Source organism: Megalops cyprinoides, chromosome 3 (assembly GCF_013368585.1).
Source record: "Megalops cyprinoides isolate fMegCyp1 chromosome 3, fMegCyp1.pri, whole genome shotgun sequence".
Taxonomy (NCBI): Eukaryota; Metazoa; Chordata; class Actinopteri; order Elopiformes; family Megalopidae; genus Megalops; species Megalops cyprinoides.
In genome coordinates this window covers 12,895,752-12,923,277 of record NC_050585.1, presented here as the reverse complement: position 1 = coordinate 12,923,277, position 27,526 = coordinate 12,895,752, and the positions used below count along the sequence as shown (strand labels likewise).

Genomic DNA, 27,526 nt, shown 5'->3' with positions numbered 1-27,526 from the left:
ATTAGCTGGGAGGCAGCCTATTAAAGCAGAGCGATGCCTCTCTGGAGAGAGCCGCTAATGCAGCCCCCGATGTGAGAGAGAGAGAGAGAGGGAGAGAGAGAGAGAGAGAGAGAGAGAGGGAGGGAGAGAGAGGGAGAGAGAGAGAGAGAGAGAGAGAGAGAGGGAGGGAGAGAGAGGGAGGGAGAGAGAGGGAGGGAGAGAGAGAGAGAGAGAGAGAGAGAGAGAGAGGGAGAGAGAGGGAGAGAGAGAGAGGGAGAGAGAGAGAGAGAGAGAGAGAGAGAGAGAGAGAGAGAGAGAGAGAGAGGGAGAGAGGGAGAGAGGGAGAGAGAGAGGGAGAGAGGGAGAGAGGGAGAGAGAGAGAGAGAGAGAGGGGGAGAGAGAGAGAGAGGGAGAGGGAGAGAGCAAGCGAGAACAAGTGAGAACAAGTGAGGGGGGAGAGAGGGGGGGAGAGAGAGAGAGAGAGAGAGAGAGAGAGAGAGAGAGAGAGGGAGAAAGGCGGCCAAACGGAGATCACTCGTGAGCTTGGAGAAGCATCCTCTTGGTTCTTCTGTTTTGTCTCCTCTTGGTATTTTCGATACGTCCTCGCGTCAAGTGTAGAGAAGCAGGAAAAAGCCACGGGGGGGGTTCACATATTCAGGACCGAAGAGAGGTAGAGAGCGCGAGAGAGAGGGAGCGAGGAGGAGGAGGAGGAGGAGGAGGGCTGGCGATCGAGAGTGCGCGAGAGAGAGAGACAGCTTTCCCTGCCTTAGCAACGGTTGGCTGTGCTTGGCTCCAGCCCCTCGTCGCCTGGCTGATCGTGTTGTGGGTCCGTCTGTGAGAGGCCGGGGGGGGTCCTCAGGGTTCCTGCCGATTTGCTCTCTCCGAGCCCCTCGCTCCGCCGGTTACCCTTCTCTCCGGGGTCCTTTGTGCTCTGAGATGAGTGCTGCCTTTCAGCGCTGAAAAGAAAAGAGGAGAAGGAAGGAAGCGAGAGAGCGTGAGAGAGAGAGAGGGAGGGGAGGGGGGAAAAAAGGAAAGTGTTTGGAAGAGCGTCTGTCAGCGGATTGGGAGCAGTATGGAGCACCTGAGCACCCGGGGCCTTCCCAGGCTGTCTTGGATAGACACGCTCTACAGCAGTACGTATCCTTCCCTCTCTCTGCCTCCACACACACACACACACACACACACACACACACACACACACACACACACGCCACTCCCGCCGCATGGCTGGCCGTGTTTGTCACGGCAGCGGGAGAGCCATGCTCACCATCAGCATCCCTCTCTGTGTGATTAGCGGCCAGTAACGCCGTGTGATTGATCTCTGAGGCAGAGCGTCAGGGTCTGTGTTTCCCCACACCGACACGGCGCTCCCACCTCCAAAAATCCGATTTCGGAAACGAAGCCGGGGCTGAGTGGCCGAGCGTGTGCGCTTGCGTGCTCCGTGGGCGTCTCTTTAAGCAGGAATTATCGCACTCCTCGCATGGCCGAAAGCATCCAGTTTCCTCCTCCAGATAGAGAAACTCATTTGTACATATTGAGCACTGTTTCTATCTGACTGGCAACAGAGCACAGGAATGTAGGCATTATTGCAACATGGAAGCAAAGCTTTTAGTCAGGTCTCTGTTGAGCACTGATCCCTGTGATATTGAGGGCACTGTGCAGTTTAATATGTAATTCAGTATTTGGGCTGAATTTGTTTTATTTTGGGCTAATTAGATTTTTTGGTTTGTAATATTTGGGCAGTTAACATTAAATGCTTTGTAGGTTGGTCAGGATAAGTGCACCTCCTGAGTGACACTAAGCAATTGTGTACGTGTAAGAGGAAATGTGTTTTGTCAGATGTGATTGAGAGAGAGGATGAAATGACTTGTTTACATGGCATTTCCCAGGACTTTGCTGCCTGCTTATGTAAACAGCTTTGTAGAACTGCAGATTGTGACACCGCAAGATCATCAGCACAGGGACAGAACAGCATGTGGAGAACTGGGGTGTACACACACACACACACACAAATGCCCCCTTCCTCCCCCCCATGGAGTGGTTTGGGAGGGGACGTGGGTGAAGTAATCCCGTCCCGGAGTGCGAGGCTCTCCCGGGAAGGGTGCGGGGATTACGTTTACATAACGCCGGGTGTTTTTGTGTGTGACGCGCACGGTGCAGGGATTGGCTGGAGGCGAGAATGCAGCGGACACCCACCATACTGTCAGGGAAAGGGGCTTAAGAGGGAGAACAGCTGGGCGGCCGTGTGCTGCGGCCTCCTGATGGCTCCGCCTGGGAACTTTGGCGGCTAACACGGTCGATAGCAGCCACTCTGGGAAACCAATATCTCCTCTGAAGAGAATTGTGGATTTGAAAATACTATTTTTTGTCCAATGTCAGGATGTACAGTGGAGATGTATAGTGGTAAATTCTTCAGTTTGGAAATGTAAGAACTCATTGGGAGAAATTCAGGGGCACATATACTCAGTCGACATGTATTTTTTTCCCCCAGTATCCATCAAATTTTTGGAGTAATCAAGTTTACAAGTGGTGTTAGCATATTAGCACCTATTGATCAAAGGTGTACAATTATAATGTAACTGAAGGAAAAACAAATGTGTAAGATAACTCAGCAGATAATACAGTGTATTGTGATAGCACTGAAAGGTTTAATGCACTGTGGGGGATGTTGGCCTATACTGGCAATGCCCAGGCTTTCCAGCTGAACACAGCACACTGTTAAATCCATAATTCCAGCAGCCTTGTTTTGTTTGCTACTCCACATTTAAATTTTAGATTCTGTTTACCAAAGCTTAGTGCTCTGAAATGCCAAATGTTACTTTTAAGTGTACTCATCATCTGCTTTGTTGCTGTTGCCTCGGCCAAGCTCAAATTGCGTGAAGTGCAGCAGGTGTGCAGTCATTTGTGATTAATAATTAATGCGTTTGTGTCACGCTGGTTTTTAGAACGGAGCAGCAGGTGCTGCTTAATCAATAAGTTCTTGCCCCAAGCTTGTTTACCCACTCCACTTGAATATGAGCAAAGAGAGTGCAAGCCACAGTGTGTGTGTGTGTGTGTGTGTGTGTGTGTGTGTGTGTGTGTGTGTGTGTGTGTAAAATCCACAGTTTACTGCATTTGCTTTGTCCTGGTGTTTTCAGATCTGTCTTCTCTGTTACAAACACTGCAGTCTAGTTCCAGGGTTGCTAATGCTTAGCGATTAGTTTCAGTTTGCAGGAAGTACTGACAGGAAACGCGGTCACTGTGTAGTTAAATGTCCTGATTTTCCTCCAGCTGGCAGAAACTCGTGTTGTGGTGATTTTAAAAACACCCAGCCAAACGGACTTAACATGGGGAAAAAGTTTTAGGATCAATGTTTGAGCGTGTTGGACTTCATCAGGTGTGAGACCAAGATCTTGCATGTTTTTATTTGTACGCCAACGGTTGTGCATGTATTGTAAGTGGCTTCTGTAGTGTTTTCCGGCTGTGTGTTTCACAGGGTGTCTTGATTATGCAGTATAGGAGCCATACTTATGTAACCAGACACTCAGAACAGCTATTGTGGCCCACACATGCTCAGTGATGCGCATATGGCTTGTATTGGCAACAGTAGAGTGTCAGTCCAAAAAAAAAAAAAAATGCCTTCTGTTGTACTGGGGCAGCAGTGAGACACAGCAGTAAGGAGCAGGGCTTGTACTGTAAAGGAATCCAGTTCAATCCACTGCTGTTGTACCTATGGCCAAGGTACATAATCCAAATTACCTCAGTAAATTAACCAGTTATGTAAATGGATAGTATGTAAAAATTGTGATGTAATTTGCTATGGATTAGGGCTGGGCGATATTGCCGTCGCAATATATTGAATAGCTATTTTTAGCGCATCAACAGCTATTCCCGGTATGTGGCGTTCTTCCCGTATTTTTTTCCCCTTTAGTCATACCTGGTGTGGGAGCACACCTCCAAAGTTCAGTGAAATGCTTCTGGGACAGAAAAATATCACTTGTATCTATGTGTTAGTTAACTTACCTATTAGCTTTGAAAAACAAATAGCATATGTTTTCACTCTTTATCTTTGTAACCATGTGTTTCTGTCTACCACATGGAAGCAGCATAGTGCTGTTGCTGTGATATCAACATTGAATAGATACGAGTGGCGTTTCTTCCTCCAGAAGCATTTCACATGGCCTCGGAAAACTGGAGGTGTGCTACTAGGTATGACTACGAAGCAATGGTGATATGATGTTGTAGTGGGCTTTAAATACTTACATAAGTGTAAGTATAACAAACGGCAGAACCTCAGCTTTACAGAGGAAACCTTTGTTTTGGCATAGCTGTGTGGCTTAAAAGGTGGTGACAAGTGATTCAGTCCTCATTCATGATCAGACCTCACCGTGTGTCCCTCCTTTCACTTGCTCGGCCAATCAGAAGGAGCTGTGAGCTGCTGTTGCAGAGCGCATTGTTGTTTGATGGTGACAGTAACTGACTTATCTCTCCCCAGTCTCCATTGCTGTTTGTCAGTCCAGTTACTCTGCACTGTAGATTCAGGCTTGTGGTGCCTTGTAGCGACGGTGTGGGGGGGAAGTCGGTCTTTCCTGAGGACTTGCATGCCCCTCACACCAACAGCTGATTTACGCAGGGTTTTAAAAAGGCAAAAAAAGGCAAACGGTCTCATTCCATTGAGATCAGTGGCGTCTTCTGCCCCGCCCCCACTGCTGCCACTCAGCCTCCTCCTGTCTGCATCGTGGCCCAGCTCCACCCCCCGCTGCTTCCGCCTCCTCTCCCCCTCCACCCCACCAGGACAGAGGCCTCTCAGAACAACCCATGGACCCGGCCCAACACAATACGAGGTGTGCCGCTGTGGGTGGGATACGCAGTGCCTCGGCTGTGGCTGGTGGAAATGGACCACCGCAGGCAAACACTAGCATAGACTTGGGAAAGACACCAAGGGGGTGTTTATTAGAAAATCAGACCCAGGGAAAGTCTTAGGTTGGACATCACTGGAATTCAGAAACGGACCTTGTAAGGGCTGATGACACAGTGTACACTTAATATGCCCATCTACACACTTTCCCTGGGTTTCAGTTTCCAGTACTTGACTTGACGTCTCCCGGAAAACTTAAAATGGATTTTCAATCCTCAGCCAGTTAGTTATCCATACTGAGTAATAAGTGCAAGGCAGACGCTTTCTCAAAGGACAGTCTTAAGTGGCCTTTATGGGGTACCAACAAAACACACACACACACACACACACACACACACACACACACACCGCAGCAGTCTCTGCCCTTGCGCTCCAGCACTGTCAGAATCAGACATGGAGGGAGAAACTTCTCCTGACAGCTCATATCCCCTGGATTTCCAGGCCACAACACACACTCCCAAGGACGCTTAGGCAGAGTTATGATTGCGTAAGCCAGAGTCATAATTAGCCCGGCTTCATTATATTAGGGGGACTGTTGAGCTGAGGCATCTTCTCTAATTGCGGTGGCTGTCTGTTTTCTGGGCTCATGCCTTTCTATTTTGATACGATCCCTCAGTGCACTGTACATATAGGCACCAGCACCCTGCAGCCCTGCCGGCCCCTCTCCGCCACATATTTCACGCTGTTCTGAGTCTAAAGAGGCTTTTCGCCGCACGTTATTCCCCCCAACGCTTTTGGCTGTGCGCAAGATAAGCTGATTAGGGGAAACATGAACTTTATGAGGGCTTCATTAGGGTATTTCTTGCATTTCCCGCTGCGACTGTGTACTGTAAGCCTGCATGTACTGAAAGCCTGCATGTACAGTAGCTGGTGTGTAGTTTTAGAACATGTGATTTGGGATTTGGGATTTTTCATCAGTATTTTTCCTGCAGATTCTTTAGCCTTACGTGAAGCTTACACTCCTGGCCCCCATGTACTCAGCTGAAAGATGAGATGGTGTGCCTTGAAAGAGAAGGAGAGAATTTCAACAGACAGCAGATGGTTAAAACGCATTAGTCACCAGACCAAACAGCATTTTCTCCCAGAGCTGATATTTTTGAGAAAGCGGCACCTCCTCCGCTCCCTTCTGTCACCTGACTCAAGCTGAGCGTGCTCAGAGCGCGGGGAGGCGATGCCAGAGCGGCCTGCTGCGGACAGGCGTCTGCGCCTGCGCCTGCGCAGAGCAGGGTGGGAGAGGCAGGTGGCTCTCCACGGCCAGTGTGAGGCTGAAAAAGGGTCAGTATTACAGTTTGTAGTCCCCCACTTCACAACCCAGGGGTTACTGCTGGAGCCCCTGGACCCTGTTCTTCTGTGTCACCCACCCACGCCACATCGCCCAGTGCAGACCGCCTCCAATCCTAGTCTTAGTGCCTGTCTTTGTCTTCTGTCTCTGTCTCCAGGCCCAGTCTGTGTTTCTTGTTAAGGTTTTTCACAAGCACCTATCTGCATGTGTGTGTGAGTTTAAGTGCTGCATCACACCAGCCTGTCACGCTACCCACTGCTGAGCCCCTCCAATCCTGATCTGACCGCTTCTTTTTGTCTCAGTGTCTCGGGCTCAGTGTTTCCCCACTAAGGTGTATAACGAGCCCCCTGCCCGCATGTTTACGTTCGGGTTTAAGTGCTGCATCACACCGGCTTGTCCCATTGCCCAGTGCTGATTTCCTTCTATCCGCTGATTGTTGGGCTGGGTGGAGATTTGAACAGGAACATTTCAAATGATGGGGGTTATGTGAGGGGGGGCCTGAAAACAGACAGAAATGAACACAGATGAAAATGAAAAAAGATCCGAGCTTCAAGGATTGCAGGCGTTTTTAGCTTCATAGCATTTCGTAGCATTGGCGTTCCTTCCGCGGCTGCTGGTTCTGCCAGCATGCTACAGGAAGCCGCCTCTCTCTCTGCTGGGAGGTAGGCAGCCTAAGGAGCCCTTCTTAGTGGAAGTGAGCCGGAATGACCTGCTGTAAAAAACCTGCAGCAGAATGGCTGGGTCAGCAGACTTGCTAATGACCAGCCTGTGGTTTGGGCCCTGCGTTTCTGCTGGGCCTACCTTTGGACAGCTTCTTCCTCCCGGTCAAAGAGCTCCGGCTGAGTCATTGCCTGGACTCATTTGGCTCGCCCTCTGATGAGTAAAACCCCTGCGTCACGTCCCCTGTCCAACCCCTCAGTGCCGTGGGTGAATTTCTTTGTGATGGCGCTCCTCTCGGATTTCACAGGGACCTATCGCCTGCGCCCAAGGTCTGACCTGGGCCTCAACATGCGGGTCTTTTCACAAACCAAAAGGTGGGGATGTTGGTTGTGGAGACCGCAGGGTGCGCGCTGCATGTTAAAGGCGACAGGTCAGGTGGGGTTTCTTCACAAGTACATCCTGCCAAGACCTGGCGATCGATGGCGCCTCCGCCGCTGTGTTACCAAACACACGGACGGCAGGCCGACCGCAGAGCCCCTCCCTTGGGCCCCGCCGCCTGGTTCGAGCCGCGGAGTCGGGTTGGGTTCTCAGAGCGGTAACCGCCGCTCGGGATCGACCGCCATCAGCATCCTCTTACCATTATTGGCTTTTTCAAACACCAGCGGCAAAGATGAAATACTTGCATAATCGCACTGTCGTCTTCAGGGAGAGGTGAGATCGCCTGGTGTGTAGTAGTTTTCAGATACAGTTAAGCCGTGAAACAGACCGTTTCTTAAAATACATGGATTGTTACAGGATTGCTCTAACTAAGTGATACAGCCTAATAAATGGAATCAAAAGCAGAAATCAGAAGACTTGCTTTTACACATAAGTCCTCGGTATGTAACCTGAATTGCAGTTCTGTAATTGCATAACACAGTAGGGGTCAATTTCATTTCAGTTCCGCCATTTCAAGAAATGAATTAAAATTCGGTTCATTAATTGAAAAAAACCTCCATTGAAAATGATGGTCAGTTTTCAATTCATTAATTGAATTTCAGTTCAATCCTTGAATCGACTGAAGTGAAATTAAATTGACCTCGAAGGTAATATGCAGAATCTGAGCTATGCCAGCTGCCCATTATAAAGGTGTCCTCAGTAAATATATAGTGTGGTGGAGTTTGAGGAATTACTAAAGCGCTTGGGCGGTAGGTGAAACTCAATTAAAACATCAGCTAAAATGCAGCACCCTGTTGGCTGGCATTAGCAGGCACTTACTCAGCTAAGCATTTAAATCAGTGGAAACAAGGCCTGTACGCTTCAAAATAATGTTCAGCCTCACAGATTTTTAGCCGTTTGGCCGGGACCACGAGAGACTGCAGTGCATTAATGTGCTTTTGTTACACAATGCACTTAGAATCAAGAATGCGCTGATCACAATGTGTGCCATATTTGCTTCCTCGAGTAGGGAGAGGAGAACACCGAAAAACCCACTTGGGTCGGTGAGCTTGAACCGAAACTCCGCTGGTTTGATTTATTTTCAGCGCCAATTTGCCTGGGTGAAGTGGCTTACCAAATAAGACTTACGACTTCCTCTTTTGAGACCTGCAATCGGCTTCCCATTATCTTTTAAATCTCTCTTTGTCACTATAGAAACTGAGCAGCGCCTTCCCTCCATCCCTCTGCTCCCGCACAGGCGCTCCGCGGTGGTGAAGAGGTGGTGGGCTGGAGTTGCGTAACGGTGGAATCGGGACCCAGCTTTAACGCTGTGCGAACGTGAACCGGCCTGCTTGTATCGTTTCTTTCTTCGACTCGCTCGCTGTCGTGCTGCCGCGGGATTCTGCCAGCGGCACGTGCTGCGTTTTCGGAGTGGCTGCAGGTTGCGTAAGCCTCGGCAGCTCGTTTATTTCCCCGGCAAACGGGAGGGAAGAGGGCTGTGATCTCGCTGGCTTAATTAGCCTGCCGTCGGGGAGAGAGGGAGAGAGAGAGAGAACGAGCTGTTTATCTGCGCTTCCCGCTGTAATGGTATAACCGGGTTATTTATCGCCCCCTCCTCGTGCCACACCTGCCAAACCTCTCTGGTTGGTATTCCCTGGCGCCGGCTCCACGCTGGCTAGGGACCCCTTGTGGGAAGGTGCTGCAGGAGAGGTCGACCCGGGGATGAATGGTGCTCTGTTGCCCTTGTTTGTGTGTGTGTGTGTGTGTGTGTGTGTGTGTGTGTGTGTGTGTGTGTGGTGTATTTGGCTCTGCAACAGGAAGCTCCCGCGGCGGCACTCTGACGCACCGCTGTTGCTGGTTTCCCATGGAGAGGAAGGCCCGTGCGCATCCCGCCCCCCCCCCCCCAGCTGTCACAGCGGGCCCACAGCCTGCACCCACCAGCCCCAGGGGCTGCAGCGGGGTGCCCCCTGCTGGCCTGGCAGCTGGGTGGCAGCCGGCTCCCCGGGCGGACACAGGTCGGGTCTGTGACGGGAGGAGGCCGCAGAGGTGACCCTCACACAACGCCCACTCTCTGACAGGGGCGTGCGGTGTCATAGCACAGCGCAGTAAACCCCGTGCACAGCACACCGCTGAGTGTCGTTAATGGAGGGGCGGGAGGGGCGGGAGGCAGCCCCCGAACAGCGGCAGACGGTGGGGAGGGGCCCGGTCTGTTGTTTATCCTGTGGAAGACTTTTATTCCTTCTTTTGTGGCTCGGTAAATAATTGAACTGGTGCTAAAGAAGCGGGAATTGAGTCGTAACTCACACATAGAGAAGCTGCAGGGAGCAGGTGTAGCTGGAGCGGAGCCTCAGGACGTGAGCTTTTTGCTGGCAGGATGCTGGTCTGCAGACCGGCTTCCTGCTCTGTGGTGGTTTGTATCGGCACATCAGAGAACAGTTAAGCCGTTCCTCACTGCAAGCATGGAAATCCTGTGAGAGTGCAGACGTTCATCAGGTTAAAACAGCTCCGGCACCTCTCTGACTGATGAGGTCATGCAGGGTGGCAGTCAGTCACTCAGTCGCAGTCAGTCATGAATCATCAATTAAGCTGCTGCCAAAGACATTTCATCAGTGTACGTAAATTTTCATATGTGTGTCAATGCTAACAAATGCTAACATGTTCGCAGAGTGTAATGTTAACAGTGTGTAAGAGAGTCATTGTGTGGAGTGCAAAGTGTGTAAATTGCTGTGGATTAAGGGCATCTGTTAGGCAAACATGTGATTACAGTATGATCACTCTCAGCCTCATCCATTGTAATGCCTGTGCCTGGGATTAGATTGTTTGCTTAACGTTTTCTGGAGCTCATCACAGTGATAAATGTGCACTGCCAGTCCTGCGCTTGTGGAAATGCCTGTACACCGAGTCCTGAAATCTCACTGTGCGTCTAATGAATGGCGTCATGGCGCCACTTAAACTTACGCTCTTAATTATCAATCTTCAGAGAACAATGCAGTGAGTGTGTGCGGTCAGAACCTGTATGCTGTCTAATTTCGGCGAGGAAGCCTGCTGTTTAGAATATATTTCTGCGAATACAGTCGTCTGTGGTGCAACACAAAAATGGCAGAAAAGGGGTGTACAGCTGTGTCCTTCCTCACTTGTCTGTGTGTTTGTATGCATGCATGAGTCAGGTTGTGTGTATATGTAGCTCCTTTATGTTTGTACACACCTGTACACACCTGTGTGTATGTGCAGTATCTTTTTGTGAGTGTGAGTGTGTTAGGCACATTTTGTGTGTGCTTGTGCTTCTATGTGTCTGTGTGTATGTGCAGGTTCTGCATGTGAATGTGAGTGTTTATGTGTGTGTGTGTGTGTGTGTGTGTGTGTGTGTGTGTGTGTGTGTGTGCGTGTCTGTGTCTGTGTGCGTGCGCGTGTGTGTGTGTGTGTGTGTGTGCATGCTTGTATGTGCCTGTGTGGGTGTGTCTCAGTGTGTGTGTGTGTGTTTGCATCAGTGCCGGTAGCTCTTTGTCCGCTGTGTGCCAGCCGGTTGTCAGGGCTGCCTGCTCCTCAGAGATAACCTCTGTGCGCACAGCAACACGCCACACACCACCCTGGCTACACCAATGGGCTCCTTCCTCTGTTTAACTCCAGCGGGAGGGCTCCCAACGATTAAATATGCAGGCAGGCGGAGCGGAAGAGACGGGGTGGGGGTCACCGCCCATTTGCAGACGAGCTCCGAGCCCCCGGAGGTCTCAGTGAGGATGATGCGAGCAGGGGTTCAGGTGCAAAACCAGCACTGAGCACACATTAAGAGCACAGGTTTTAAAAAGGAACACTCACTCTCACAGCTGAAACTGTATGAGACCATGCCGATTTACTCCACATGACTCCCCTTCTCAGCGGAGCCAGTAACCAGCTCCCTGTTTTAACGGTTTCCGCAAAGCCTAATGACAATCTGTCTGAAATCCCTGCAATGGACTCTGTAATCAGCAGCCCCCCAAAGTGATTAGTCTGCATTCATACCTGGTGTGTGTGGCCCCCCTGTACTCTTTCTAAAAATGTCACCTGCTGTCATGGAAGTTAAAAGGTAAAGCACCAGTCAGTGCAGCTTTAAAGGTCAGCCTCCCACCTGGAGAGGATCCTGTTTGGTACACCTTGTGTTCCAATTAAACGAGTATAAAAAGAGCAGCATTTTTTCTTTTTCCAGCCAACATGTTCGCGTGCGCTTTATGACCTCCCGTAAGGGAAAGCGATCGATAGCGGCCAGAAGATCCTCCGCACACGTGTGTGCGGCGGCACATTTGTTGGCGTGGTTACGCACGGGGGACGGCACGTGCGTGAAGCCCACAGTGGGAGTAATGGTAAATGAGTGTCAGCCATGCGCTCCCCGGCTTTCCCAGGAAAGAAGCTCTTTCCCCCCACTCACTTACCCAGGAAGGAAGCCCTTTCCCCCCACTCACTTACCCAGGAAAGAAGCCCTTTCCCCCCACTCACTTACCCAGGAAAGAAGCCCTTTCCCCCCCTTACTTACCCAGGAAAGAAGCCTTTTCCCCCCAACTCACTTATCCAGGAAAGAAACCCTTTCCCCCCACTCACTTACCCAGGAAAGAAGCCTTTTCCCCCCAACTCACTTATCCAGGAAAGAAACCCTTTCCCCCCCTCCATTCACTTACCCAGGAAAAAAGCCCTTTCCCCCCCACTCACTTACCCAGGAAAGAAGTCCTCCCCCCCCACTCACTTATCCAGGAAAGAAGCCCTTTCCCCCCCACTCACTTATACAGGAAAGAAGCCCTTTCCCCCCACTCACTTATCCAGGAAAGAAGCCCTTTCCCTCCACTCACTTACCCAGGATAGAAACCCTTTACCCCCACTCACTTACCCAGGACAGAAACCCTTTCCCCCCACTCACTTACCCAGGACAGAAACACTTTCCCCCCACTAAGTGTGAGGAAGAGTCAGGGCGGAAGGCTGATGATGGATGACGGACAGGAGTCCGGTGGGGGCCCGGAGAATGATTTTGCCCGCTGTTGGTGTGAATCTAACTGCATCGGTATTCCAGGGTGCGAGTGTGACAGAGAAGACGGGGAAGGTGGTCCCTCACCTCGTTTAAGGGAAGAGACGGGCAGGGGCGCTGAGAGGGTGCTGCTGTGCATATTGCAAGCGGTGAACCGCTGAGATGGACACAGCACACAGGACTGCACTTTTCCATCCCCTGGAGTGAGAGAAACAGTGAAGGAACTAAAGCACAGGCTGTGAAGACTATTCATGCTCCTTTGTGGTTAAATCACAGTGTGGCTGCTTTTAGTTTTTCAGCAGCTGTTGTGGCCTTCTGTAATGCTAGCCTGACCATCACAGAAACAAGAAGACTAAACGAAAACAGTGTAGGTTTTTTATATTTTTATTTCTCACGATTGTGATTTTTCTCATGATGTGTGGACTCAAAAGGACATATGAAGTCCAGTTGAAGTCTTAACATTTGGCAATTGCTGTTGAGCTTATTGTATGTGGGGTTATAAATTTGGAAGACTGTGCAAGTCAAAATGCATTTATGCTCTGGACTACAGAGTGATTGGTATAGCTATGAAGACACTTAAAAATAATAGAGTGAGTCCCAAAAGATCAGAATTTTAAGTGCAATATTAGTTACAGTATGTTCTCAATCTCAGTGGACATACAGAACGTCTGTTCTTATGTAAAGCTGACCAAAATGCACAAAATTCTGTTCAAACCTCTCTCATAACACGTGCAAAAGCCCAGCACCATGGACATAATAACTGTTTTTGTTAGTCCCTCCGAGTAAAATTAGTTATGGAGTTTTTAGGGTGGTGCTCTTAAAGCGCTAAGTGATGGGTGGCTCTTATTGCTGTGTAATGTGACCTTATCTCCTATTGGGAGAACGGCAGCAGGGCTGGTGTATCACAGGCCCAGCAGGCCAACCTTTGTCTCAAAGTGGCACGCTCTTTTCTAAAAGAGGCAAAAAGAGGGGGCTTCAGGAGAAGAATAGCCCATGAATTGAGCCACCAGAGTCTGCAGTCCCTTCCATTGATGTGTTTCCTTAAGCTTCCAGAGTCCCCTTGTCCCATTGAGTGGACAATTCCAGTGTGTCCTTAAGAGGCAAGCTAAGGAGAAGAATCAGACCAAGTGTGCTGTGAAAGCATGGCTGTCCATGAAAGGGTGCTCCTCTTTGCTCTCAAATGAGCTGACACACCTGGATCCACTCTCTGAAATGGTGCGATTGCTGCACTGTAGGTGAAGGCTGAGTTGGACTTGTGTGCGTTACGCAGCACTCCCACATGGGGCCTTTCCTGAAGTGCACCAATGGCAGGAGAGAGTGCTAGTGGAGGGGGTCATGTGACCTATGAGGGGCTGATTCCACAATGGTACTGGTAGTGCAAAATAGGTTCACTCACTATATCTCATTTCACACCTCAGAAACTATGATCGCGATGCAGTTCGTCTGGACACCATCCCTGGGTTTCATGCAGAATAGCAGTCCGTTCACTGGTTCTATTACTCCACCGATCCCTTTCTTTTGTGGCTTATCAATAAAAAACCCCTTGATCCACAAAAGTCCATTGTAAGCCTTCCAAGCTGAGGTTTGCTTGCTAACTGCGATTTACGTGTGTTGGGCTGTGAAAAACCCACTCACATCGGTGTCAAGATCACAGCTGTCTTATTCTGTGTCCATCTGCAGCGAGTGAGTCAGTACTATAATAGTGGAGCCGCTGATGCGCGCAGACCGTGTGTGTGTGTGTGTGTGTGTGTGTGTGGGTGGGTGTGTGCTGGCCGAGGCCTGCGAGGAGCCTCCGTCGCTGCTCGGGTTTTACGGGAAGACGGCAGCGGTACAAAAGGAGCACGCGAGGCTGCGACCGCTCGATAATGAGAGAAGAGGCAGAGCCAGCGTCTCCCGGGAGGGGGGTAATCTCTCCGACCTTAATGCATGTAATCGCCGGAGAGCCGCGGACCGGTTCTGAAGGAAGCCGGTTAATTAGAACGTATAGAAGGCGATGCCATGGCAACAAGGGGCGCCGTGATGTATGCACGTGGCATTTTAGGCGAAATGCACGCTTATCTCCCGCCGCAGGCGCGAGGCGTTTCATCTGATGAAAGGTGCCCTGCAATTTCCTCTGTCTTGTCTTGTGTTCTGTGTGGGTTCATAAAAAAAAAAAAAGAACACATTGGCCTTTTCTTTTCGCCGGGTCCATTCTTCAAGCCAGCTGCTGTTTGCGATCGTAAAGCTCAGGTTTAAGAGATTAAAAATTCGCCACAGACGAAAGGGAAAGGCAGAAGCCCCACCAAAGTGTGAACCTCGACCTGCTGGGTCTTCGGATAGCCTCCTCTCAGGCTAAATTTCAGAGTATAATTTTTTTTTTGATTGATTGACTGGGTTACCATTTGCTAGGCATGTTTCATGGACCTGAGAAGATGTTGCATAATCAGTTTTCTATGTGACTGGCTGAGATTAAAACTGGCTAGAATGTTTTTTGGAGTTTTTGCTTGGTTTACATGTTCTGTCCATTTCTTCTTGAGTAAGTGCATTTTGCATTGAGTGCTTTTGGCATTTTTGTAGCCATTCGAACCGCCTCTTACCGAATAGTGTATTATTGCTGACCACCGATCACCATCATTTCTCAAGGGAATATCGATCTTATGAGCGTTTCATATGGTGAGCTCAATTTCATGAAACGTGTCGTATCTTGAGCCAAGTCGTCTCATGGCGGCCATTCTGTTGGGTTTATATCTTCCATTGCACATCTCGCACAGTGTTCTAGGCAAGGCTATTTAAATCCTTTCTAGCAGGATGTAGGCGATGTACTCTTCTCATGAAGCGCTGAACATCTGAGAGCGAGGTGGAGATGAATCTGGGCATATGGTACATGTAAAGGACCATGCACAGCTGTGCTTGTCCTCTGTGCTGAATCTTCCCATCCAATCAGAACTGGGCTGAGATTAAAAGGGTGTTGGAGTTTCAGCGCAGTCAAGGTGGTCACTTTTTTACCTTGGCCATGTTACAGAGTCTGCCAAATGATGAAATGTGAATGTTAGATCTGGGGTCTTTCCCTAGCATCAACATTCCCTGCTACACTGAGCATTGCCACTGTCTTTAATTGCCTTCTTTCTTTGTTAGTTCAGGCCAAAACAGAGGGCAGTCCAAACAGCTTTTTAATTACCAGTCACTCAGGCGTCCTTGCCATCTCTTGTCATCTGCTGAATTAAAGTAAATCCCCCGTCCCTTGTATGAAAGTTCGGGGCAGTTTCCGAGGCAGTAGTCGTCATTCATTAATGTACGAGATACAGAGGCTTCAGAACGGAGCTGGGGGGTGGTGAAACAAAGATTTTTTTAAAAAGGACAGGAGAATCTCTTTTAAATTCAAATGGGGTCAGATCAAAACGCATTACCATCACTAAATGATCAGAAATGGACGATGTCTTTATCCCCATAACAAAAAAGGCAGGAGAGAGAATTGGGAACTAAAGCCCGTCAACAAAGCTCTGCACTCTTCCAAAATCCATTAAGGGGCCCTTTTGAATTCGGTCTTGGACTGAAGAGCGCAGCCTGTAAGCTAAAACATTCAGGAACGTCAAAAGCTGAAAAGGCAAGAGCCACTAATGTGATTCAATTTTCATAAAACATTTGCTCTGAAACAAGGTTAATAATCAACATAATTGTTGTTGTAGTAAATGCCTACAATTATTATAGTAGCTACTCCTTGTTTTGTGATGTAGGTTTTCTTAGTTATTAAACAGAGAAAACAGATGGTAAATTTGAGCTGACATGAATGCTTTACCAACAGTTATCTTGATAGGCGTCTGATGGCTGCTAATTGTTACCATCTGTCCCTGACTTAAAATTGATTGAGTTTGCATCACATCATCTTAAGGCTTTTCTGGAGTAAAGACCCATGGATTTCATTCTCCTCTTGTGAGTTTAGACTTTATTTTCCACCCAAATGCAAGTGTCTGAAACATTCCCTGTCTTCCGTCTGACCACTCTATAAATATCTTCGCTGTGAGAATCATACACATTCATTTAATCTCAGAGGAAGTAAGAATAAAAAAAGACATTATCACATTGGATCATCTCACAGCACCTACAGCAGCCGGAGAATACTCAGTGAACCTGCGTTTGTGCATTTGTATTCCTGTGAGGGAAGCTATGCTATATAAAAATCACATTGAATTTCATTGATCCCGGTGCAGTTGGGACGGCTTTGAAAATCTATGTGTGTTCATCTGGTTCTTTGAGTCCTGGTGTATTGATTTCGTGATGAACAGAGGAAAAATGGTGCGAGGGAATAGGAGGCACTGCAGAGAGAGAGAGAGAGAGATGCAGAGGGACAGACAGAGAGAGGGAAAGTGCCTCAGCTCCCCTGCAGCATTGGACAGAGCTATGTAGTGCTTTACAGTGCTTGGCAGAGATGGTGTTTGGCAATGTGTGATGGTGTCAATGTCAAACAGTGTTTGACAGTGTTGGTGTTTGGGATTATTTGCCATTGTGGGTGTTTGGCATTTTTTTTACAATGTTAGTGTTTGTCAGTGTTTGACATTGTTGGTGTCTGGCAGTAATTTACAATGTTGATGCTTGGTGTTGCTTGACAGTGCTGGTGTTTGGTAGTATTTGATTATATTAGTGTTTGCCTGTGTCTGAAAGTGTTGGTGTTTGGTTTGGTGTGTTTGGAGTGCATTGTCTCACAGTGGTATGGTATTGGTATTGACAATTTGGTGTCTGGCATTACTGGACAGTTTTAGTGTTTGGTAGTGTTTGACAGTATTGGTGTCCTACAGTCTTAAACAGTGTTAGTGTTTGGCAATGCTTGACAGTGCTGGTGTCTGGCATTACTGGACAGTTTTAGTGTTTGACAGTGTTTGACAGTGTTGGTGTCCTGCAGTTGTAAACAGTGTTAGCACTTGGCAGTGTTTGACAGTGTTGGTGTCCTGCAGTTGTAAACAGTGTTAGCATTTGACAGTGTTTGACAGTGTTGGTGTCCTGCAGTTGTAAACAGTGTTAGCACTTGGCAGTGCTTGTGAAGGCAGAGCAGAGAGTAAGCCGCTCTCCTGGTGGGTGGGGAGCTGTCCAGTGTGTCCCGGAACCGATGGACTCCGCAGTGACAGACGGAGGGTAATGCACTCACTTCCTGTCCCACAGCGCTCTCAGGCTGACTCCATTAAAACAGCTGGGCCGCTGGGACTGGAGTTAAGTCCACAGGCCTTGGGAGGGATTAGGCTTAAGTGAAGACAGGCCCCACTGCTTCTGTGGGCCTCTGGCAAAGGCAGCGGCATCACACCCTGTACAGTTACCTCTTTGAAGAGGCAGAAGGAGACAGGTTAGAATTTAACGAGTCTGATTGAGTCAAAACAGGTCTGACTGAGTCGAAACTTCAGTGGAAATGGGCGTGAAGGCCATGACTTCATGGATTTCCAGTCTATCGCAATGCTGACTTAACAGTTTTGTTGATAGCCAAAAAAAGCAGTTACACTCCCCACAGCGGTACGAGAACACTTCTGTTCTTTGGTGCTGCAGCAGTTTAGGTTGTACGCTCTGAAGAGAGGGCCTTCCACAATAGGGAAACGTGATGCAAAGCCCCCCGAATGTACCGAGCGGCGTTCGGACAATAAATCCAGTGCGTGTCAGAGGCTTGTGAAGTGCTATCGAGTAAGAATTCCAATTTAATGCCCAGGCGGCGACGCAAATTGGAACTCGTCCCCTGGCCTTTCTTTGCAGACGCTTCCACAGAGAGAGAGAGAGAGAGAGGTGGAGAGGCTTTCGGAGGGGTATCGATTCCCGCGGATCAGGATTGATCTCTGCGGGCTTTCGGCCAAGCCTGGATTGCCTGCAGCCGTAGCGAGTGGCTCTCGGAGCTGCTGGAGTGCTTGAGTTCTGCACTCTCACTGACGGAGTTTGGGAAGGGCACACCCACTGTAAGGAAAGGAGTGAGGGTCTGATCGGTGCTGTGTTGTATACACACCCCACACCCTAATCTGGGGTAGACGTGTATAGATGTTTGTGTGTGCATTCGTGCAAGCGTGCAGATATATATATATATATATATATTATATATATATTATATATATATATATATATGTGTTTTTACAGCTGGATGTTACTAAAGTGAGTAGACTTTTTACTTTGCTCAAAATTCCAAGAAAGGTGCCTAGCCTAAGAGTCAAACCTGCTACCTTCTGGGTACAAGCCCAGGTTCTTTACTACATCATTCTGCTGCCAGATACAGTGCTGTCTTTATAGAGGTATAATGATGCTGTAGAGAGAGGCGTTGGGCTGTTATCTCGGTGTTGTAAATATCAGTTATGTGAGCAGCATCCTTGTTGTCAGCGTTCGGTCGCTGTCAGCGGCGTTTGAAGTCCCTGTCCGTGGCACCCGTCCCGGTTCGCCGTAGGCCGTTGCGATCGGTCTGTTCTGTGAGGGTCTCGGGTTGGACCTGGAAGAGCGGCACACCCGGTGTCTGTCTCTCAGCAGAATGCAGATCACAGATGGTGCTGTGAGCGAGCTCGTTCCGTCACCCGGCGCTGCCTCCGTTTGTCTCTCTCCAGCTCTGACTGCGTTGCCGCGGAAACGCGGACGCCCCGCAGGGTCCTGCCCTCCTCAGAGGAGACACAGAGCACCTCCCTGAGCCTTGCCTCCTCTAAAAGGGCTCACTGTGATCCGGTCAGATCCTCTGCCCCGTCTCAGACAGTGGTGTGTTCGGTGGCGGTTAAAAAGCCGCATGTCCACTAAACAGCCCTGGCAGAGATTGTGTAATGTTCCCCTCCACATCGCAACGCAGCGGAGTGCTGATGGAGGCAGATTGAACGCTGGTTGTTTTTTCCCAGCAGAGAGAAGAAACCCTCCGTGGCTTTGATGCAGTGGAGGGAAGGAGTTTGCCTGAAAACAAACAGCTTGTTACCACCATCCACAGGCAGTGAGGGGACTGGATTCATAACCAGCAGGCTGCGGGGTTGAATCTTGAGTGCAGCTGAATCAGAATTTCTGTCGTGGGAACATCCTGCAGCATAAAAGGATGAATTTGCAATCTGTGGAAATAGTAAATGACATAAATAAATGGCACAGACCTTTCCTAAGCATTTGACATGCAGTGCCTGCTTATGAGGAGAGAGTGAGGTTTTGCTCAGCACCCCTCTCCATTCTTTAGAGCCGGATGGAGAGATCCCTGTTGCAGCTATGGTGTTCTGGGCATGTGCAGACTGACCCCAGCACAGCCACGATGTTGAGGATCCTTAGCGTGCTTTGAGTATGAGTGTGTAGAAACTGACCCCAATACAGTCACAGTGCTCCAAGTGTGGTAATGAGACTGAACCTTTTCCTGCTATACGCAGGATGTGTATTCCTCTTGTGCTGCTCTGGCAGATTGCTGTTGCTCTAATCTTTATGTAGTGATTTATTTGCAGCTTATCTGTTCTGTCCCTTGAGGACTAACTGAATGATACTGGATACAGAATGATGCCTGCGTTGTTGTATAATGGAGGATTAGATTCAATCAGACTTGACGTTCGCTGCATGAAGCAAAGTTTCATGCAGGCGAGAGGCGGGCGAGTAGCAAAGTGCTCCGAAAGGAGGGAGCAAACCCCCCTCCTTGACATTCAGCATAGTCAGAGATCAATTAAACTGTGGCCACTGCCTGTGAGGAGTCCTGATGTGAACTCCAATCCAAAAGAGCTGTCCTGTTTCCGATTACACGAGAGAGGAAGACATCATTAGCCTGTGATGGTCTTAATCTGTTGCCCTTTCATTCTTTCAAGTAAACAAAAGATAAATCGATCACTTATCTGAAAAGAAATGCGTCCCATTCAGCGCGCAGGTCTCAGACTTTCCTTGGATGTGATTATATTGGTTATTTTACAGAGGCCCGCCAGTCACTCGTGCGTGAACTGCACCGGTCATGTGAGATGTAAGTACGGTTTATGAGACTGTGGTCCATAAGCCACGGCTGGCAGTCCGGCCAGAGTGCATTGCGTACACGGTGTCCCGTGCGTTCCCTCAGTGTGGACGCGTGTCTGCTGCGCTCCTGTGTGCCTCCGTGCACGTGCGCACGTGCACGTGCGTGCTCCTGTGTTTGTACATGTGTGCATGCATGCGTGCGTGTGGGTGCGTGCATGTGAACACACGTGTTTCAGCGTGTGTGTGTACATGTACACACATGTGACTGTGTGTGTGTGTGTGTGTGTGTGTGTGTGTGTGTGTGTGTCCGTGCGCGTGCGTGAGAGTGTGTGCATCAAGCCCAGGGGACTCATAACCCTCTGTAGCCTGGCAGCACAGGCCCCTGTCTCGCCCGCTGTTCCTCGTTTACTCTAAGTGCTATCAGTGCTCATCGCTGCCAATTGGACGGGGAATTAATAAACAGCACACAAGCATTAGATTACTGCTTTTGCCTGTGATCCACTGTGTCCCATTAAACTCAGGTTGAGTGTAACAACCACACTCCCAGGGCTGAAACCTGCTCAGAACAGTCACAGTGTTACTGTAGTGCTGTGGTGAGGTTTCTCTCCAGGCTGATGAAGTTGGGAGCGTGCTGGAACTGTATTAGGTAACTAGTCTTACCTCAGCAATACTGGGATTTCTGTCCGAGGTAATAGGGATGTTTTCTCTCCAACTGCAGTTCGCATTGCTCTTTGGAGAGCTCGTTTAAAGGTTTTGTTAAATTTTTTTCTGTTTATTTATCGTTATGTGGTCTCGTGGAGTCACTAAGATAATGAAAAATGTTCAACCGATGACCGCATTCGATTCGTAACTGCAGGTCAATGATTCAATATGACTGATGTGATTGATATGTGTAAAGTCTTACCTGTGTGTCAGAAATGCTCAGTGTGGTCCAGTGCTGTGTCGTGGCCCTGGTGACTTCACCAGACGAGCGCGCTCTCCGAGAACGGAAGTGTGTCAGAAAGCGTGTCAGCGGAGCCTGCTCAGTGCAGCCAATCCCAGACTGCCTCACCGCTCCCATTGCCTTTCCTTTCGCAGGCTGGCGGTTTGGGTAAACAGGACCCAGAAACTGCTCCAGTTTGGTTATTGCTATCATTGGATAAAGTGATATTCCCCCCTGTAAAATTGAAACGCAATTAAACCATTTCTCAACATGTCAGAGGGATGTAATTCTTAATGTATTGTCAATACTTGGGGGGACTTTTTTATTCTGGTTCGGGTGCTAAATTACGATTGCAAATAACTAGTTGTCTAATGTTCTGTGGAGCTAGTTCAAATTAGATGACCCTATATTTTATTGGCAGCACTACATTCTAATCAGTCCACTTTTTCTGCAGGGGTGCTAGTCCCTTATGAATCTATACATGTTTTCACTGAATGATTTAATTTGTGAGAGGCCTGACATGTCAGGGTGGTTTCCTCTTGCTTGCAAGATTGCCTGAGTGTGTACCTCCACAGACATCAGAAATCCTAACTTCCACGCTCATTGGAGCAAAACAGGTTGCTATGGGCATGGCTTTGATAGTTCCACTTAAGGTTTCAGAAACCAGTGATGTGCAAGTGTAGCATATTCTAGAGCTTACAGTGGTAATATACCTGTTTTGCTGCTGGATTTTCATACATACATGATGCAGGATAAAGCTCGCCCTGCGGGACTGCGCTTGTCTCGCCTGGCAGTGTACTACAGTGATGGAGCACTGTGTAATTGATGAGTGTTCCCTGTTGCATATTTTCCCTCTCCGTATCCGTGTCGTACATCACCCTGTCAAACCGCAGCCGCCCATGAAAAGCTGAGCCATCCCAGCCCTGATGAATGAATTAAGGAACTTTCCGGCCCATTTCCTCAGTGCCATTTCGGCACCGGGGGGGGGGGGGGGTTAGAACGGAGGGGGCGCCCGCAGTCTGTGGACGTTTGCGACCCCGACTCTGAGGTCAGGCCGCTTTTGGGAGGAGCTCCCAGATGAGAAATCGCTGCCAGTGCTGTTCAGCACTGCCGAGTCTGATTCCGGCACTGTTATATAAAGTGCAGGGCACAGTGTCAGTAGGGATGGGGAGAAACACAGGCTTAAAGAATCTCCATCTGGGTCTCAGGAGCCCTGATACATGCCTCCCAAACCCCAAGCTCGGGCTGGGGCAGGTTCATTAAAGGTTGTCCTGAGTTGCATTCTAATTACTTCCAGTTTACCGTAATTCGTTTTTAGGGCCATTGTCTAATTACAAGTAATTTACTCTCCAGTGGTCATTTGGCGTGCACAGAGTATCTCTGTTGGAGCTTGGAGTTAACTGTAACTTTCCCAGAAAAAAGAAGTCAACAAGTAATTGGAAGCGAACCCTTGGTGAAGTGTTGGAAGTAACAAACACACACTACGTCTGTGGACCCCAGAAGGCTTTACTATTTAAGTTTGAGTGTAAACGGGAAACAATGGCCGCTGCAGTATTTCCTATTGATCACTTTCTCTCTGCTCAGTTTTTTTTAAGGAAGCACGCGAGGTGCCTTTTGAAGGCTGCCTGGCTTCCTGAATGTGCCCGCCATTTGCGTCCTTGCTCCAGCTCCAGCTCCAGCTCCAGCCATCGATTACTGGGACATTGATTCCGCGGTGTGGCAGCCTTCTGTCTTTGATGCCCAGTGGAGAGGAAGGATGCGCAGTTAATGCATTACCACCCGTTACAGCGGGCCTTTCTCAGTCTCCTACACGGGTATTGAGCGCTAGATTAATTTTAGCTTTGGGAAAGGCTGCAACTTTTGCTCTATCAATGCTTTCCTTCTGCTCGTCAGCTGCCCACGCCGGCCACACAAAAACCCTACTGTCTCCGCCGCAAGCAAGTCAAGGAGGACACTGATGGTAACGGTCACCTTACGGCTGTTTTCTGCGGGATTGCGCATATTTAACCTCACAGCGGTCATTGAACATGTAGGCCTCCCTAGTGTCTGTATTAGTTTTTTGGGGGTGAAGGAGTCAGTAAGTATTGGTAAGCGAGTCCCAGGGAAAGTGTTTAGTTAGTCTTTGCGGGCACAGTTTAAGTCAGCTTTTTTATTTCAGTCTGAAGGATGGTTGAGAAATCCTTCGATCATCCAGCTGCACAGTTTCGCTGGGATTCATTCTCTCAGAACCACCCCAGGCTGAATATTAAGAGGCAGCGTGCGCCAGTGTGGGTCTGGACCCCCTTGCCGGATGGCCGCCGCCACATGCTCCTGAATGCAGGGGTGCGGACACGGCCGCGAGCACCGGCCCACCAACAGAGGGCTCCTGATGAGCGGCAGATGGAGCAGGGCGAGCTCTGTCTCTCATCTCAGACAGAGAGGCCAAAGGAGGCCACCCTCCCCTCACTCCGTCCTTCTCCTCTGGAACTGGAGATGGGGGCATTTTCCCTGGACAGTGACTGTCCTGTTGCGTCTCCTCTCAGTCTGGTACTGAGGGGGGTGGGGGGCAGCTGAACACAGAAGGTGAGCTTTGGAACTCTTCCACCTCCAGGCAGGAGCCCCGCCCCCCTGCCCCCCCCTCGCAGCCGCTTCCCTAACAGCCCACTAATTAACCCAAATCACATTAGCAAAATGTTTCTTGATTTTAACGACGCTCTTAATTTTGCAGTGCCGTTAGAGGCTGTGGGACGGGCGCCAAGAGCGGATTCATGAGCGCGTCGAGGCGTGCAATACGAGGCGGCAGATGACACCATTAAGAATATTGATAAGCCAGCCTTGGCAGGAGGAGAGCCAGTCGGAGAGAGCGATCGCAACGGTTCCAGGGACTCTGTGTCCTCCCACGGCGCTCAAAGTTTAACGAACACTCCGAGTCATGAATTCATTTTGCCTTCACAAACAAGGAAGTACAAGATAAAGAACTGATTTGAACATGACTACTGAAATTACTCTGGATTATTTAATCAAAGATGTTTTGAGGCTTGAGGGGTCAGAGTGTACTGTTGTAGTTTGAATTACTTTCAGTTCCTCTTTTCAGTTTCTTCCTTTTCATCTGATTTGAAGTTGTGGAATTACGCTACAGTAGACACGCCTCTTCACACACTCGCTGTGTTCATGGAGGAGCACCGAAGTGTGACAAATGCAATCCTGAGATATACTTTCACGCAGCCATTCTATTTCACATTACAAGTCTGACAGTGCACCACAGTGAAGCAAATTCCAATTGCAGGATTGACACATCTCCACTTAATCTGTCCAAGCAACTCACGAGCCAATAGAGGGCGCCACAGGGGAACGCAAGCGGACCCTGGCTCATGACACCCCCCCTACCCCAGCAGAATGAGGACAGTTGTGTCCCTCCACCACGGTCATTGTCAGGAAATGGCACAGCTCAAGACTCTGACTCAAAGCTGGTAACAAGTGCGCTAAACAGCTGAGCCACTTGGGAGCTTCCTTTTCAGTTCCTGTTTGACTCGGTTCCACACTCAGTGAAAAGAGGAGAAAAGCTGCCTGTTCTTAAAACACTAAGATGTAGTCAAACCCGAGGGTTTTAAACAAGTCTGCGTTTTGGTTTTTTTAGCATAAGAAGGTAAAGATTCATGTCCCAAACTCATGTTCCATGAGGAGCATGCAGCCTGTCACAGTGGCTGGGAGTTGTCATGGCAGTGATGCTCTTGCCATGGAAACAAGCTCCTTACATCACTGTCTGTCAGGAGAGGGAGAGCAGAGTGATAGGAGCTGACAGCGGGAGGCATGGACTGTTTACAGATGAGCGCCCACCGGCCTCTCTCCCACTCCCAGCGTTGCACAACACACAGGAGTGCCCGTCGTCTCCTTTCAGCTCACACGGATTCGGGGTTTACTCCTCATCGCCAGGCGCTCCCCAGAAAACCAGGAGCTCTGTAACAAAACCCCTTTATCGCTCTAATCTGCTTATATCTGTGTGTTTCAAGGAAAACTCTTGGTTGAAGCAAGTGAAAAACATCAGTGCACCTGATAGAGGAATATCTGAGAGCTCAATCAGTCTCGCATTCAGAGGCATTTGGATGATTTATTTGAAAAAGCTTTAAAACGGCAACCTTTTTAAGTGTGTCTACATTTCATTTTCTCAAAGTAATTTATTCTGTGAAGCTGTTTTAGGTGGCATGCATGGGAAAAGTGATATAGTAATTTAATCAAAATGCACCCGAAGTATTAAACTCTAAATCAGACCAGGCTTTGATTAAATAGCCTGTGATGTGAGGTGTCACAGAATTTTAGCAGCAAAGTCATTCATTGTGGACAGAGTGTAATGCACTGCTTAAAGCACTTACGCTTCAGAAACGACATACTCACAGCATATTCCAGAGAACAGCACATGGACAGAGAACAACGATTCTGTTTTTCTTTGTCAGTATCGGCGTGTCTAGTGGAGCAGAACCATGTCTTTACCATTCTTTACTCTTGAGTGCATTGTGTGATTATCTCAAGACTTAGAGGATATTTATGGATCCGGCTGCTCTGCTGCAGACCGAGCTGCTGTGAATGTATGTGCACATACTCTCTTACAGTTTCCTTAATTGATTAAGCGAGGAATTTGTCAGACACAAGTCACTGATGTGTGTGAAACTCGGCATGTAAGCCAAGAACACAGAATTTATTTTAGAAACCTGGGAGAGAGCATGCTGGAAGTGGATCTGTCGCACTGTCCGTCTGTCTTTCTGCAGGCGGGGCCGACATGACACAGGTGTTCTGAAATCGGGGGTGTCAAAATTTGTTAGCGCCTCAGAATATGGCTGCATTTTCCAAGCATTGCACCACATGAACAGTAGATCAAATAAACACCCGTCTTCTCACCACAGCTGAGTAAAGAGCTCATCTTTTTCTGCTCTGTGGGGTGTTTTTTGGCATCTTGTCGACATTGTGTGTTTCTTTTGCCTCCTCCTCCTCGTTTTTTTAGTACTTGTTTATTGTTTTTGGCCTTTTTTTTCCTTTGGTTTTTTGCTTTGCAGCTGCAGCTTGTATTCATCGATCTTTACAGGATGTGGATTGGCTGATTGGTTGGACTCTGTGAATAGCTGTCCATCCAAGTGATTTATAGATCAGTGAGTCTTTGCAGTATAGTTCAGAAGCGCTTTTTTTCTGGAAACAGCTTGCCAGAAATGGCTATTAGAACATTACCCTGTTTGTCCAGCTTGTGAAACCTGACACTGAATGTGATTGTGGTGAAAGCATTCTTGCCAAGAAGGACTGCAGCTGGCAGCTTGCTTGTAAGATTAATTATCATTGCTCACTTGCACCTAACGTACTATACGGTCTACTGTGTGAAGGTTAAGCACTATTTCGCCTTGAATTGACAGCAGTACCTTCTGTGAACTTGTACCTGGCTGGTCATGGCTATTATTCGGGCAAATGTTGAGCTAAGATTGGGAACACACAGCACAATCGTAGCCTTGATTTACCCCTGATAATAGCTACTGCTAGGTCCTGCAGTTATTAGACTCGATTCCGTTTCTGACAATGTAGGAAAAACTCACCTGAATGATGTTCAGTGTCAGATTTAGTGAAGCTTCAGAAAAGGGCTGCCAATAGACAGGGGAAAAAAATGGAATAATGTAATTCAGGTAATTGTCCAATAGCCAGAGGCTGTCTCAGGCAAGCCATTTCCTGTATAACCACATGAAGAAGCAGTGAAAGGGCCATGGAAACAGAAAGGCACAATGGCAACCCATGGAGTGCCAAGGGAAATGAATGTGGTGAAGCTGATCGGGTGTTCACGCCGGGGAGTGAGATACCACTTGCAGTTAGCTTTACACAGAGGAGTAGCCCCTACCCAGTGGTAGCAGAATTTCTGATATAAATTGTGTTGGACTCTGACCAACCCAGTTGGCAGACTATAGCCTGATCCAGCAAGCAAAGACCTTATCCATAGCAGGTTGGCACTGAATGATGACCTTCATCCATACCTTGGGTTTTAAGATACCAGTCTACCTACTGATGTAGAGGAAGCACTGTAATACTGGAGATTAATGCCTGGCAGCAGCTTTTAGCCTTTAGCTTTGCAGTGTCCCTAACATGTCCTGGGCATTTGCATAAAGCGTCACAGTGTCCAAACTGCTGTTTGCTGTCACTTCATTAACATGCAGCGAATAAAAATAAGTCCCTGCTCTTTGCGCAGACAGAACACGATGTTCTTGATATGAGGGGAACAGCGCTGATACCTTAATCTCACCGATCGCTGAATGTTTCTTCCATTTGCATTCTTGCTCACGGTTTTCACTTCAGATTCATTTGTTTAATGTGAAACTGCCACCACTGCAAAACAAAACACAAAAAAATGTTTTGGAGCGGTTTGTCCTTTCCCCCTTTCCTGCTGCGGAAGAACCGGAAAGCTTGCCTGTTCTGTGCGTTGTTAAGTGGTGCAGGGCAGATCTGATCACAGCAAATACCAGATGGCTGTAATTCAGACCGACGCACAACCAA

At 48.6% G+C, this 27,526-nt stretch overlaps 1 protein-coding gene across 1 annotated transcript in view; it reads left to right on the top strand.

Moving 5' to 3' along the window:
• Window positions 1-471: 471 nt before the first annotated feature.
• The window catches only part of abr (ABR activator of RhoGEF and GTPase), a 133,436-nt gene continuing 106,381 nt past the window's right edge, over window positions 472-27,526 (top strand). Inside the window, exon 1 of the mRNA XM_036525815.1 lies at window positions 472-1,112. Within this exon, the coding sequence (XP_036381708.1) occupies window positions 1,052-1,112 (61 nt within the window). The 5' untranslated portion in view covers window positions 472-1,051. The remainder of the gene's footprint in view (window positions 1,113-27,526) is intronic.